At 44.6% G+C, this 17,402-nt stretch overlaps 1 protein-coding gene across 1 annotated transcript in view; it reads right to left on the bottom strand.

Annotated features, from left to right (window-relative positions):
* gse1 (Gse1 coiled-coil protein) overlaps positions 1 to 17,402 on the bottom strand; it is a 163,601-nt gene that overhangs the window by 22,996 nt on the left and 123,203 nt on the right. The window contains 1 exon segment of the mRNA XM_034116187.1: positions 3,267 to 3,464. Within this exon segment, the coding sequence (XP_033972078.1) occupies positions 3,267 to 3,464 (198 nt within the window).

Below are 17,402 nucleotides of genomic sequence, written 5' to 3'. Positions count from 1 at the left end.
CTGTGCCTTTAGCTGACTGTACAAACTGTACATCAGGCTTAAATGCTGCTTCCAAACAGAGCTATGTGAGGCATGAGGTTGCTGTGTATGGAGGAGAGAAACCGAGTGAAAGAGGAAACACAAATGAGCTTGTTTGTGAGTGTTTCAGGGACAGTCACAGCCTGAAGGGTTTTGCCTTCAAGAAACACACACACAGACACCCTTACACACACAGACACCCTTACACACACACACACACACACACACACACACACACACACACACACACACACACACACACACAACACACACACACACACACACACACACACACACACACACACACACACACACACACACCCACACACACACACACACACACACACACACACACACACACACACACACACACACACACACACACACACACACACACACACACACACACACACACACAGCACACACACACACACACACACACACACACACACACACACACACACACACACACACACACACGCAGCACAGCGAGGCCCCAGGCAGGCTCCAGATGGAGAGGTCAGAGACACACTGCCCCGATGTCCCAGCATGCTCTGGGCTCCCAGTAAAAAGGGGAGCCTCCGGCCACACACATGCACACACGTACATGTAACGATACTCACAGTCTGACAAACACCACAGGTTTTCACAAATCCACTAATTATTTTCAGTTCCTCTTTTTTGCTGCCAAGTCAGTCCATCTATCTTGTACACCTTTATTCTCCCTCTGTTCATCCTCTCTCCAGGCAGCGCACTACACTTGGTATGAACACAGTCATGACATTCTTGTGTTGTGTATGTGTCTAAGAAGAAACAACTGAGAGGATTGAACCCATGTCTGCCTAATTAATCAGATATCAGCAGGCCTGCCTTTTGGAGGCGGTGTGTTATCTGTGTTGTGTGTTTGCGCACACATGCGAGTGCCATTGTGTGTTGATGCAAGTGTACATTCTTTACGCTGCTCTGATACTCATTATCCATCACCTCTCCTCTTCATCGCAGCTATTCATTATACTCGCCGCAGACAAGTGACAATGTGTGTGTATGCTTAAGGGTGTGTGTATAAACAGCAGCCGTCCTCAGGGTCTTAAATCAGTTCAGCCGCCGGTGGCAGTGATACTAGGACTCAAACCTAACTAATTCCTCCAGGCCTGAGGACACTGAGTCATAGCACCTCATATATACGGCACTACTCATGTAGAAGCATAAACCAGGGGGTGACAGAGAGTAAGAGAGGTTGAGTCAAAGCAGCTAATGAAAGGACAGCAGGCTGCAGCATGCTATGAAATCATAAGGCTTACACAGTTGCAAAGACAACTGTTTGCATGTGTGGGGGTGTTTGGGTGTGTGTGTGTTGCCTATAAATACAGGCTCGTCAGACAGAGAAGTGACATGAGCTCCAGGGGCTGCATGCCTCTGCCCACCCTGTAGCAGGGGCTCCTCACACAGCAGAGTTGCCCCTTATGCCTGACGTCTGACTAACCCACACATCACTGCCTACACCAGCAGAGTCATCAGGCCTCAAAAACAACAAAGGGGCTTTTTAGTGCTTTTAATAAAAAGGTGGTAAAGTTTAAATCACACGGGATCTTATGTCTATTTGTATGACCAAGTCACAGACAGGAACTCTTTGCCTTCAGTTAAAAAATAGAACAGCTAAAACGGACCATGGTGGAAACTGAAAAACATAGATATTTAAAAATATCAATCCCTGTGTTTTCCAGCTGCAACTGACACAAAGGGGAATAAGCAACAAAGATAAGATGGAAAAATTCCAATAAGAAAAGGATAGTTCATGATAAAAATGGATGGAAATTGATTTTTCTATTTGGCAGAGACGGACTGATAAAGTAATAGGGCTGGCATGAAGAGTTGCAGGAGTGAAGAGAGATGAAGGGGAGAAGGATTGAGAGGGAGGTGAGGAGAGGTAGGAGCCGAGTTCTCCCTCTCTCTGGGTAATAAATCATTTCCAGGGTTCTGGGTCCCAGGCTGCAGTGGGCTGGGGAGCAAAGTGTCCAGGGACAGCCAGAAAGGAGGGGACCATCTGATTTAAGAGCCAAAGCAAAGGTGGACAGCTGGGGTAGCTGGGCGTCTCCGGGTCCAGGGCCACACATATATATGCACACACCCTTAATAAACTTCCTACTGAGGCTCTCCTGTGTAGATTCAACGTTGTGGCTTTGTTTTTATGAGTTATTAAAACTCTAGGCACTTGGGTTAATCAATTATATTTGAATGTGTATAAGAGGCCAGTTTTGCCTTATATACAGGTAATAAAAGAAGAGACGAGAAATCAACAAACCAAATTCTGAGCACCTATTTCAGACTTAAGGGGTAATTCAGAATTACTGACAAGTTAATTACCAGCAAGTCAGCCACCTGATGCATACTTCACATAAATACAAACACAGGATAATGCTCTGCGAGTTGGGAATTATTTGGTGTGTGTGTGTGTGTGTGTGTGTGTGTGTGTGTGTGTGTGTGTGTGTGTGTGTGTGTGTGTGTGTGTGTGTGTGTGTGTGTGTGTGTGTGTGTGTGTGTGTGTGTGTGTGTGTGTGTGTGTGTGTGTGTGTGTGTGTGTGTGTGTGTGTGTGTGTGTGTGGACAAGGACAAATGTATGAAGGGGGATTATAACACACCATCATACACGTATTGACGTTCATGCACTCACACAGAGCACATTAAGTGGGTCAGCGAGAGGGACTCCTCTTTGTCCCACTACCTCCAGAGACGACAACTAATTCAATCCTGTGTGGATATCATCCCATAGCTATTAGCAGTTCTGCACTCAGCTACACAAACCGGACATGGCACAGTGCGCACACACACACCTACATACCCACCCTCTTCCACACAAATAAACAACCACACACGTTCACTGTACATGAGGTACACAACACCTGATCCATAAGGTTTGCTAATAAAGGTGCTGGATGTAACAATACATACAAGGGTCATGGTTTGATATTATTACAATTTCCAAAATATCTTTCAGTCATTGAGGCTTAAACTTGTTGAGAAAAGATAAAACTATACTGCCGACCATAACCTGTGAATTTATTCTAAAACCGGCTGCAATCAATCTTTAAAACAATTCCATCACCAAATGAGTTTGCACAGTAAAAGCCACAACAGAGATGACCTTCTTTAGTTAAATTAATAATACAGCCAAAATGCTGTTGTCCGATAGACTTAAACTTGACAGGGTCATGGAGGTCAAATCCGTGTCAAAGGCTGTAGGGTTTTACCTCGGGGTTCTTCCGCCTGTTTGGCCAGTTTACGTAGGGCTGCAGCAAATCCAGAGTGTGCAGACTGGGCGGCGGGGCTTCCATTGGCTACGATGGAGCCGTTGAGAGGCGACGGGGTGAGGGGGCTGACCGTCGCCGTGGTACGGGTCGCCGTGGAGATCATTCCTAACGATGGTGACTTTGGCTCATGGCTCATGCCTACAAAAGGGAGGAGATGTGTTAAGTATTTATTATCAATACTGCATTCACGAAGAACCAGCAAAACACTTCATTAGAATTATCTCCAATCTTACATATAAATGCATATACTGCAAGAAATATGCAGAGACCAAGTGTGGCTCAGAGCAGTTTCCTTGGACACAGAGACAGTGAGGAGAGTGTGGTTTCTGTTTGTGACAGCTGAGGCAGAGGGGCTTTGCTTGTACGGCTTAGGGTCAGAGGGGAGAGGTTAGGAGGGCAAGTTGCCCTTTCCCGTGCTCAAAGAGCTTTAGTCTGGCTGTGTGTCTGCAAGAGGTCCATGGTCACAGAGTTTACAAATCAACCCTACTGAGCATGCTCCGACATAGCAGGGTGACTTTAATTATTAGTGGCAGTACATAATAGTAATGTAGATCTTAATGGATCAGCGTAAACCTGTCCCGTTTCCTCCATGTTAAAATGTTTAAAATAACACATTGACTCCCTAACCCAACTGCCACTTAAGAAAAAGTGTCCCAATATTTTTGCACTTAATCCAATTAAGGCTGCCAGGGAGGTCATATTAGGAACCTTCTCTTGTTAGGAAGGTAGAGAACATGTGCAACACTAAGAAGAAATAAACTGTGATGTTTTTAAAAACAGCCAGCAGGATATTTCTAAATGTAAACAATGGGATTTGAGTGAGTGTTGGGATTTCTTGAGTTAATGGTTCTGGGACTCAAAAAAGGAAAGTTAATAGTACATTGTAAATCCATGACTCAACAGCGAAATAAAAAAGGGTGATTTTTAAGTGCAATGTTGCTTTCTAGTCTTGGTCAGGAGAATTGAGACGGCTGTCCCTTTCCTTCCCTCAAGTGTGTGTGTGTGTTTATGTGAGTGTGTGTGTATTTGTGTTGAAAGGTGACACCGTGTTGACAGCCCCTCGGTCAGTGGAATCCCTAAATGCCAGAGCCGTGTGTGATAGCCCTACATCTTGGGCAAAATGCACACACATTAAAAGGTGGCTCAGAGGAGAGTGTAAACTAAGACTAGCATAGTTTGTGTGTGCCAGAGGGAACTCTTACATCAAAAGACACACACCCACACACGTTCTCACACACACATACACACAGAATCAACATTCAAAGAAAACTTCCAGCTACCATTACAAGTTCTAGGACTAAGACATACTCACTGTAATAAGAGCTGCTTACTTACAGTATATCAATAGCAAAATTAGATAAGTAGGAGTTATATCTGGGTTTACCCCAGAGGCTGAGAGGGCTATAAAAAGATCATGTTCCCTACTTTGTGTGTGTGTGTGTGTGTTGTTTGAGAGGACACACACAGTGGCAAGTCAGGCATGAGAGGGTGAATAACATTCCCAACACCTCTCGAGTTGTCCTGCCTGTAACCTCCCAGTTACCCAGTGCACTCGGAATGAACCCAGCACACAATTAATAATGGGATCAACAATGACTACTGTCTGAACAACACACACAGCGCCATTGAGAGACAAGCAAGCAAACACCGAACACACACACACACCAACTGCCCAGTCCAGTAACGTGACTTTGTCAAGAACCTAGAGCACTGCTACTCCCTCCCTCTCTAGACCAGAATAAAGTCAGAGGAGGGAGCCAAAGAAATACAACGGAACTTTTTGCAAAACTAACATACTATAGAGGCAGAGCACACTGTATATAAATACTGTAACAACCACACACAGAGCCACAGTACAAACAGACACACATGCAAGCGAGTAACACCGTGAAAGAAGAGACAGATACACACACAGCTTGATAAATACACACAGAGGCACATATCCGGAGGTCTGGCAGCAGTTCATGACCCCCCCCACCCCAATAGATTAAAAGCGTGGCTTAAGCTCCTTACTGCACAAAGGAGTGGAGCCGCCTGGATCCCCCATGGCTGCATCTTCACGTTGAGCCCAGCCCAGCACACACCGGCAGCTACCGACAGGACACACACCATCTTCCTGCTCCGCTCTCCCCTCCTCTCCGTCTATCCGTCTCCTCTCCCGTCCACCCTCTCTCCCAGCCTGCCTTCCTGTCTCTCGCACGCTGCCGCTCACAAAGACCGTTTAGAGCGTATCTAACAAAGCAACACACCACACACGCTGCCTATCTCTCCTCTCCTTGCTCTACCTCTCTCTCTCTCTTTCCCTCTCTCTCTTTCCCTCTAAGTGAGAAAACAGAAATTCTTAGCCTAGCAGCTGCTGCGATGTCACATGACCTCACCCACCACCCTCCTTCCCTCCCTCCCTTCTCACACTCTCCCTCACTCCTCCCCTCTCAACCTATAATTCCTCAGCCATTTGTAGATAACAGACACAGGCATGCAAGCCCTGCCAAGGCGAGGGGGGGGGGGGGGGGGGGGGGGGGAGGAGGGGAGAGGAGGAGAAGAGGAGCTGAAGAGGAGGAGGAGGGGAGAGTGCTCAGCCGGTCATCACATCTGACCCCATGGCTGGGGAGCGACAGGCACTGTCTATGTGTGCACGTATATAGACGGATGGGATGGGATGGGGGGGGGGGGTAGGTTAAATATGTGAGGCGCCCTGCCCTTCTTGAGACACATGACACACAAAATGAAAGAGAGAAGAAAGAAAAGAGAAAGAAAAAGGGCATGTTCTGGCTTGTGTCAAGCAAGACAGCATGAGAGAAAGCCTTTTGTGTTACAATGTGTATGCCCCAATTCAATTTGCTTTATAAGTATAATTGTTCAAAAAGTAATGAAATAATTTATCTTTTTAATTAAACGTAACTATTCTAAAGTAACAAAGAATACTAAAAGTGTACACACACACAAAATGATGACGAGTTCTTATCAGGGTGGCGGATACTCATGCTTAATAGCTGGGGGTGGAGGACTCAGGAAAAGGGTAAAAGCGTGGGTTTGACTTCCCCTCTGTCCGACCTGCTGTCAATGCAGGGGTGTGAATGAGTCGTTTCTTTAGTCATTTCCTCCTTCCGTCACTCGCTTCTTTTCTCAGAACAGCGAGTGAGAGAGAGCGATGGCACGGAGAGAGATAATCTTTAGGGTAAAGCTACGGTGGCCAGCATTGTGCCAAAGGCCACCTCTCGACAAAGCTTCCCTCAGGAGTCCCCAGAGGAAACACAGGACTGCCACACTCTGTCCTTCTCTTCCATCCCTTCCCCTTTCCTGTCTAGCATCACAAGGATCAGCATGCCAATATCTCTGTGCTGTCTGTGTTCATGTTGGCTGTTTGAAGAAGCTTGTATGAGCCAACCACAGCATCACATCTTATAATGGGGTTGCCGGTGCTAATTATTGCCATGTCATCCTGAAATTCTCTGCCCTGATTTCCTTTCAACCCAAAGGCAATAATGCCAAAAAAAAAAAAGAGAAGACCAGCTTCACAAGAAATCGACAAAACCCTATGCTGACAGCTAAAAGCTGATAGCTTAGCCATAGCATGGTACAACACTCACTACTTCAAGGCGCTGAAGATAAAAACATGCACAACAGGATTAAGTGAAAATCAATGATAGTATTAAGGTTATGTGGGTGTGCATAGTCTAACAAGAGAGAGCTGTCTCTACCCTCTGTTTCCACTTTAATTTCTAAAACACAAGCCACGCAAGTCGAGCCTGTCTTTTCAGAGTAAGTAATGATCATTTGCATGATCTAAGCAACCCAGGATGAGTAATGTCTTATGAATATCCAGATAAGTGAGCCTGCCTCCACCTCTTAACATCACTCAGTTACAACACACGTGCTCAGTATTTTAGGCAGTCTCAGAACTCTCCATTCTTCAAACATCCAGCAGATGGCATTGTCTCCCAGTTAATCAGAGAGAGTCCTGAAGATGAAACAACATACTGTATGTCAGTCTTTTAATCCAGTGATACACAAAAGGAAAATGGATTTTAAATTATAGCACTGGATAAGGAGAGTACAAAGGGCACATTCACTTCTAATGTTGAGCACTTTAATGCAAAGGTCTTAAGAGGTGTGATTTCATTAGATCTCTTGGCACTGTAGCAAAAAAAAAAAAAATGTTAAGCCTAAAACCTAAGGGTGAAAAGGCGTCTGTTACACACCAAGCTTCCTGATGCAATTAACCCTTTGAATGCCGTTACGCCCTAAGGGAAAACAAAACAAAGCTCTGAAAGAAAAGGAATGTAGATTCCAACAAATCATCACACACAAACATGATCCCGCCCAAACACACGCACAGCAGATTGACTGCTAAATGGCATACAGTAAACACAGTTTTAACACCCCGCTGGGAGCAAAGCCGATCACTAACTCCCGTAGTCAAACAAACACACAGTTCCACCCTTTTGCTGGTTGGAATGCAACACACACACACACACACACACACACACACACACACACACACACACACACACACACACACACACACACACACACACACACACACACACACACACACACACACACACACACACACACACACACACACACACACACACACACCCACACACACACACACACACACACACACACACACACACACACACCACACACACACACACACACACACACACACACACACACACACACACACACACACACACACACACACACACACACACACACACACACACACACACACACACACACACACACACACACACACACACACACACACACACACACACACACACACACACACCTCTTGGCTCCTGTATGCCCCGGGGAGATAATGCGGTGGAAGCTCTTGCGAGTGGTTAATCTTTAACCAGGAAGGGATTTGCCTATCAGCTCGTTAAAACTAGCAGGGCTGTGCTGCAGGCCCATCTATCTGATCCAGTCACCAACCTGGCCAACACATCATGGTCTGGAAGTGCACTGCCTACACTGTGTATCTACGCTTACAGTAACTTCACTGGGGCAGCAGATGCCCTTTTACCGGTGGCTCTAGCTCTGCCAATTGTGTGGTGCTGCTTAGGAACAAAGCCAAACCGGTCAGTGTCTGCCCTCAAATGAGCAATAAATATGTCAACGTAATAAACTGGTTGGCTCATGTTTGTGGTCAGGCAGGCAACTGAAGCACCATTCCTAAAAGTCTTGCTGTGCTCAGCTTTGAATACTTCTGTAGCTCCGATGAAACCTAGCCTGTGTTGTTTTCCACTCCTACATTCCTGTTCTTACTTTCCACTAACACATAGCACCTTCCCTGTTATCAGATCATCTCTCCTTTGCTAGGATATAGATATTTGTAATGCTTTTTCTGAAAGGAGAAGAGTTTTAAATACTACAGGGAGGAATAATAAACAGATTGTGGCCTTATTTAACGGATTAGGTGAAGAGCTGCAGTTGATACACATGCGCTGCAGTTTGTGCAGATCAGCAAGTAGACAACACATCATCAAGATAACACCTTTTACCATGCCATCTGGTCATAGATAAGAGGAAATCCCCTCATTGATCAATTCACAAACTCTGATCACGGTTGCTCGTGATAGCACAGCACAAGTATTCATAATGGAGACATCATTCAGTGGAAAAGCATACTTCATCCTAAGGATACAGGTTCAAACTATAACTATGAGGTGACCTTGTATAAGTATCTCAACCAAAGATACAGGAGGCTTGATAAAAAATGTGCTAGGAGGGAATGCTAGAAGTTTATTATTAGGGAAACTTCTGAATAGAAGGAAGAGAGATACACAATTAGGGTGCCCATCTAACAAAGCAGGATGTAGCATGGGCAAAATAGCCTCAACCACAGTGCTTCAACGCAAAGTGCTTTTGAAAATTGACACCTACTGCTGACAGAATGACAGCAGGAAACACAACTCTGTGGCTGACAAAATCAACACTAACTGATATATTGTTTATAAATATCACTCAGGTCCTTAACTCAGATGCCAGTTTAGAAGTAGTGATACAGAAAAAAGGCATTGGAAAAAACAAAGCAAATGTAGTTCATAGGCCGAAGAAGAGTGCACAAACCCGACCTTAAGAGCGCCTGTAAATGCTCTTACAACATAAACTGTCCAAACAGATGCAGGTCATGATCTTTGTCTTGAAACCATAAAAAACACACACACACACACACACACACACACACACACACACACACACACACACACACACACACACACACACACACACACACACACACACACACACACACACACACACACACACACACACACACACACACACACACACACACACACACACACACACACACACACACACACACACACACACACACACACACACACACACACACACACACACACACACACACACACACACACACACACACACACAGGATGATCCTGCTCTGGTGGTTCAGGTTTGTTTGACTTCTGAGATGAGATGTCACAGCAATCTACCCGCAGGCACTGTAGAACGGATGTGTTTGAGTGAGAGTGCACACACACACACACACACACTGTCATATGCAAGTGCGCCTGCGTGCAATCTCTTTAACACCCTACCGAAGAGAAAACCCTCATATCAGAGAAATCCTGAAACAGCGGCACAGGGCGGAATCAAAGGCAACAATTACACTGGAGAAAGAGAGGGAGACAAAGAGAGAAACAAGGTGGGGAGAGAGACACAGAGTTCTGCCTGTGTCTGGTGGGCTGTCATTATACAGCAGAGAACAGAGTGCATCTTCCTCTGACCTGGCTCGCTCGCTGTCACACACACACACACACACACACACACACACACACACACACACACACACACACACACACACACACACACACACACACACACACACACACACACACACACACACACACACACACACACACACACACACACAACACACACACACACACACACACACACACACACACACACACACACACACACACACACACACACACACACACACACACACACACACACACACACACACACACACCTTCCTGTCTTCTACCTTGTGTGGCTTTAAATGATATGGCTGTGTATGCGAGTGTGTACGTGGGCGCACACCTTATTATTCATCCCTCACCTCCTATTCCTCTTCCTTTCCTCCACCACCCCGCCCCCCCACCCACCGAAACTGCCTGCCAGCAGCTTGCAACAAAAACACAGAGATTTCAAAAGACCAGCCGGCATGTCTCTCCCTATCTTCACCTTCCTCTCTTTTATTCTCCAACACACACAGCCACAGAGAAGCAGATTGTGTCTTGAGGGTAGGCACGAGCTGAGATGATTTTCTCTTCTCTCCTCCTCCCTGCATCCGACTCACCCACCCCAACAGCGCCATTTCCTCTGTCTGTTAATTACACAGCGGCTGTGGTAGGGGTGGCTGGGGTTGTGTGTGTGTGCGCACACGCATGTCATCTGGGGAGTGTGTGGCTGTGTTCTCCGAGACACCAGCGTGGGCGTATGACAGAACAGTCTGGTTACGCTTCACAACGCTGCTGAGAGAGTGTGAACACACACATGCAAACACACACATTCAGTCACACAAACACATAAGAGCCTTCTGTCTGTGTCTCTGGCTCTTTGTGGTCCCTGCCCCAGGAGTCAAGCTGCTGTCTGTATGGCTGTGCCCTCCGTAGCCTCTCGCTGAAGGGGACACAGCCCTGCCGCTCCCCTGATGAGAGCGCCAGCTTCAGCCCCTGCCCAGCTGTTCCACTGAGAGAGGAGTCGGCTCTGACTCACCATCATGTCCTGTCTACTCTCTCTTTTAATCAACCTCCCCTGCTACAGAGACAGGAGGAGGTGGCAGTGTGGCCCTCCCCAGCAGTGCAGGCAGATATGACAGATGCAGCAGATCACACATATTCTCAAAACAAAAACAGAGGCAACAATGAAGCTTATCATTGTTTCTGTACCTGTGATGCTGTTAGGTGCAGACAGCTCACATAGACCTGGATAAATTGTGTTTTTCTGTACCGTTAAGCTCCCAGTGCCTGGGGCATCACTGCATGTAACATATTTCAGTTTTCATCATCTTTTAACTTTCTCCCTCCTTCTCTCTCTCTACAAGGCTCCTCAGGAGATGAGCGCTGTTTTTGCCGGCTCCCCTGCATGCAGCCCTCACTTCATCCTCTGTTCAACCTCTCTCTCCTCCATTCTCTTTTTCTCTCTGTGATGTACTCTGCTGGGTTGTGGTTGCCTAATTAGCACTCCAAGTGCTCTGCATGAGCCCTGACTCCCAAGTGACACACACACACACACACACACACACACACACACACACACACACACACACACACACACACACACACACACACACACACACACACACACACACACACACACACACACACACACACACACACACACACACACACACACACACACACACACACACACACACACACACACACACACACACACACACACACACACACACACACACACACACACACACACACACACACACACACACACACACACACACACACACACACACACACACACACACACACACACACACACACACACACACACACACACACACACACACACACACACACACACTTCCAAAGCGGGGTCTGGTTGCTAAGAGTTGCCCTGTTGTAATCTTGTAATTGGTGTGTGTTCCTGCTTGTACATGTGTGTGCTTGTCTGAATGTGTGGATGCTGTATGGACTGATGAGTGAACCTCTTCCCTCTAGGCGAGCAGGAGACACCATGCCGTCGCCATGGCCACATATCTTGGTGAGAAGCCACAATGACAAGGTCTCTATAGAGTGCCACAGTGACACGTCCTAAAACCCGGAAGTAAGCTGCGCATGGGTTCCTTCGACAAAAAGCAATGCAATTTCTCCATAAGATTTTGGAAAATAACTCGAAATAAGGTCTGTGGTTGACACACATTTAAGAGACGGATCACGTTTGTGGTGAAGTCACTGTGGCACTCTATTGGTCACAGAGCAGAAAGCCATGGTGTCTGTTGTTCTTTTAAGTATTTCATTAGAATATTTGTTTAATATTCCACAAAATGTTTGAGTGTCAAACCACATTATTCCTGATGGGTCTTCATGTGTTCTTGAAAATCGAATATGTAGAGAAGGATTACAATCAATCTCGAATTAGTATTGCTCGGTTGTCAGCTGGACCTGTGGAATGTGTGCAACTCGTCAAAATCAGACCTCCGCAAATGTGCTGACAAATGAATGGCCCATTCTTCTCAAAGCACAACTTCTCATGACTTTCCTAGTATACACAGGAGATATCTATAACATTCCTATAGGTACCTTATGACCCCAACTTAAGGTAATGCTGAATGAATTGGTTAATGAAACAACAAAAGGTTAACTGTAACTATAATGAAAATGAATTAATCTTTTCATGATTTATAAGGCAGAATTGTGAAAACAACCTTTCAAATAAGGAGATTTTCATGCTTCTGTTGTGCATGTGTAGAGTTGGGGCTTTTGGTTAAGACAAAACAAGAAGATAAAAATAAACATATCATTTTGTAAAATAATTTGTAGTTATATTCTTATTCAACAGGCAACTCCCAGTGAGCAGCAATGGCTTTAATGTGGAATTCTTGTTTCCTGTGTCTTAATTGTATCTATTTAGATATTGCGGTAGTGCAAAGGGGAAGCACATATGGTCGATGTGAAACTATGATATAACAGAAGTTAAAAGGCAGTGCCCCAAAATGGATACCCTTTAGTAATGTAAATACCAGCCAGATAAAAAACAAATGTATCTTGGAACTAGATCTTGTGTGAGAGCACGTTTAACACGGCAACTGTGGACTCTACCAACACAGGCATGCCGCTCTGTCCATGAGCTGATTAAAACACATGGCCACGAAACCCACTTCAAACAGACACATGATATGACAGTCACAGCAGATATCTCGGACAGAGGAAGAGAAAGAGAGGCGACAGACATGTTGAAGAGAAATAGAAGCAGACACAGATACAGAGGAAAAGAGAGATGATGATTTGATAGCAAAAGAAAAGGCCTTTGTCGAAAGAGTAGCCTTTAGCACAATGCTGGGTTATACTGTGAGAGTGTGACTGGAGAAAGCACAAAGACTAGACAGATAGACACACACAGTATTGTATGTGCAGAGGAACACACACCAAAAAATGCTGAATGAAAGAGGCCCTATTTGGTAAGGGCAATAGTCAAGTACGGTCAGTATTGAGTGTGTGTATGATTCGCTTATCTACTGCTCTCATATTGCCTGTGTTGTGTTTGTTCGGCCAATGCTTATCAGGCCCTGGGGTATGAAAACGACAGAAGCAAACATCAACAACAAAAACATACTCATAATCTTAGGATATCTAGAACAGGGTTTTGTATGCTGATGTAGCAGGACTGACTTTTTTGTGTGAACATTGAGAATACAAACAAGGTTTACTTTGTGAAAAAGGTTGCTGGTAATTCCCTCACTGCCGAGCACTGTGCTGTGCTCTTGTCAAACTTAAATCACAAGGGAAACGATAGCAGTATGTGTCCCATGCAGTTCATGGAATTGGTCTTGAAGCATGGGATTTCATAACCACAGAGTCAGTGTGACTGCCTCTACTCAGCTGGTTTGCAATTCATTTTAACGGCACTAAAAAAGTTAGGCAAACAAAAATGCAAAAAGATTGAATTACAAACTGTGGAGGAAACGGTACAATTAAAGATTTGATCAAGCTTAGTCAAGAGAAAGATTTTTTTTAAAGTGCTCAAGTAAAGAAACAAATGTTAAAGTCGAAAAAAAAACTCAATTATCCTGCTCCTGTGGAGAAAAGGGTCAAACAAGGTGACGGCTCCTGTTAACATCTGCTTGCCACACCCATCTATACCCACTGAGGAAGATATGAGAGAGAAAGGAGTTGTTTATGTTCAGCAACAACTCCATATGAACTTACTGCCCAGGTAATGTAAGCTATACAACCCGTTTTCAGTTTTTACTACTTCCCGAAGTCCAATGTACACAAAGTGTGTGAGATGTGTTTAAGAGAAAGCAAAGTGGGGCAATCAATTACTGAAGACTTGAACCTACACATTAGGGTTAATATTCTCATTTACACTCTCACAGAAGCTCTCTACTTGTCACCAACAGCAGTTATATGAACTAACTGTAATAACTGTGCAATCTTTAATGCAGTTTTTATTGGGAAGTCCAACCCTTGTTTACGATACATACTTCTTCCCAGCTATCATTAGAGATAAGGCAACTGTTTTGTGTGATATCTAAAACGTTTTATTGCATGTACAATTAATTCTCTATAAATCTATGAGGTCTGTAACCAAGTGTGTGTGAGTGTGTGTGTGAGTGTGTGTGTGTGGGACAGGCAAATTAGGTCCATACCCTTAACATCTTATAAAGCTAGTATCACACATATCTCACTCGCGCACGTAGACAACATATTGTGGTGAAAAATTAAGGTGACATGTGTCTGTACACAGGCCTGGCTTACAGAGCAGGTTAGGCTTGTCCTCACACACGGAGAGTAAACACACTTATACACACACAAAGTGATAAGCAGCGTTATCAGTGATTATGTTGCAAAAAGCAGTAGGCATGAGAACAAAAGTCATGAGCCACAGGAAGTTTTTGGCCCTATGGGTATCTAATTATAATACTTCTTCCTTTATCTGTGACCATGTCTGTCTGTACAGGTATATGTCCTCTCAACTGTCTGCTCACCCTCCCATCAGATTAATACGTCATGACCTATTTGTTCAGCTGTCTTCAATGCTCATCACATTTACAGCTAACCTTTACTACCTGTTTTTAAACCCAGTGGAGGACGCTTGACACACATCACTCACACTTAATCTATCCCTTCTAGCTAGGGTGACAGAAGAAGAAGGAGAGAGAGACATAGACAGGGATGAAGAGAGAGAGAGGTGATAGAAGACATGTTGTCTGAGGAAAACCTGTATTTCCTAAACAGCATATACAGTTTTTTCTCTCACACACACACACAGAGACCACACAGCAACCCTGCACTGACACAAAAAGAGAGCGGTGTGTGTGTGTGTCTACATTTTCATTCCGCCTCAGGACATTGTTGTAATGCTAGTCAAATCTAAGCCTCGACCAGTCAAACGCATCCCATTCTCTCTAATAGGAAACTATGTAAACCCATGCAAAGGCCTCTTTACAGTCAGTGCTATTCAAAGCTATCAATGGGGGCTGTTGATAAGGAAATGCAAAGTGGGTCACCTTTAACTCCAGGCTCCTTGTGTAAACAGTATGGGGAGCTGCTTGGGACTCTCCTAATCACTCTCTAAACAGAGCCAGGTGCTGTTGCCACAGACAAACTGTCACCAACACTCTGCTCAACACAGCTGCCGTCTAGCCCCCAGACACTCACAGCACTGCAGGCTGCCGCAGCATGACAAACAGCTCCACGACACCTGAAATGTGCCAGCCTAGGATAGGCACTATCACAGTATAAGGGTTCGTCAACTTTTAAATGGCAGATCAGAAGCGAGAAATGTTGTTCCTCAGAGCAAGATTTGCATGAATAATCTTACACTCGTCTTATCGTGTCCCGAACCATCAGACACATGTAAGTCTGCGACAAGGGAGGGTAAATCCACCAAGACCCAGCTAACTCACAGCTTCTGCCAAGGAAGATGCATTCCTGTTACTTAGTGTGTCTCTGTGTAAATAAGAACTGGCAAAACATGTAATATTCAGGACATTTGGTTGACATATAAAGAACACTTCTTTGCATTTCAGAAGAGATTCAAATCTGAGATCTCTGCCACATAAATATTTGAAGGTTTTTTTCTTCCATTTCTTTGTGATCATTTGGATGAGTCTGTCAAGAATGCAACAAGTTTAAATAAGTAAAATAAAAAATCACTATTATTGTACGTTTTTCCATTGTGTCCAGTCGGGGAACAAACTAAACTGCGCAAAGTTGTGTTTTGGTTCAGAATAAGCATACAGTTAACTTCTTGCTATTTAACATATCACAAATGACCACAGTATGCTGTGGTCACTGTGTGTTGTCAGAAAGACACATAGCCGAGAATAGCAGACGAGTCAAACTGAAACACATGAATAGCAAAAATAGGGGTGTATGATACACTTTAGTATCACAACATACTTTTCTGACACTGTATTGACTCTCTAAAACACTGTATTGATTTTTCTATTAAAATATTACATGCAAAGATTTGTGGCAATTTTGCTAAAAGGAAGCCATTTGAGATAAACCTGTGACAGCAGTCATGGGTAAAATGCTAGAAGTATGTGTGTTCATTGAGGGGGTTCCTGTAAAGAAGTGGTAAAAGTGCACAAACGACTTTGGCTGCCATCAGTGGTAAAGGTGATAGCTCAGAAGATAAATTCCTAATACAACTGCATCCACTAAGGCTTAATCTGGATCAGCACATCAAAACACACATGGGATTGCCCACAAGATACATGTGACATATTTTCAGATTCCTGTAATCACACAATTCAAAACAAGTCTGTTGTTTGCAGGGCGTTTTTTTTAATGATTTCAAATTCATTATTGACACCTTGCACCTTATCAATAGGAACTGGCCACAAATCATCCTGGGTGATCACAATCTGATGTCTAAGAAACTATTTTGAATGATTTTCTTTTTTCTTTTGGACAGCAAGTAGTGTGAACAACAAGAGAAATAGAACAATGACAGCACGATTGTTTTCCTGTGTTTCCCTCATAGAACCCTTCTGAACCTCGTGCCTTTGTGAGCCATTTCTGGTCCAGGCTGTAAACCATGTAAGTAATAGTAAGATAATAAAGGAGTATAGGTGACATTATGCCCAATGTAATGAATGACCTATTTCCAGTTCTAGACAGGAGCTGTTGAACACAGCAGTAGGACAGTGTCACTATAAAAACCAGAGGCTCTAATTCCCTGCTCTTGCAGTTAGGGCTAACCTTATCAGCAGCAGCTAAAGCACACAACGCGGCTCCTTCTGGCTGCAGATAAACTCAACCCGCAGCACAGCGTGCTCAGTAAAGCCTGTTGCTTCACGGCTGTGTTTGTAGACCGTGTTTTAAGCCCGAGAGG

This window comes from Trematomus bernacchii, unplaced genomic scaffold (assembly GCF_902827165.1).
Source record: "Trematomus bernacchii unplaced genomic scaffold, fTreBer1.1, whole genome shotgun sequence".
NCBI lineage: Eukaryota > Metazoa > Chordata > Actinopteri > Perciformes > Nototheniidae > Trematomus > Trematomus bernacchii.
This window is presented reverse-complemented; position numbering and strand designations above follow the sequence as displayed.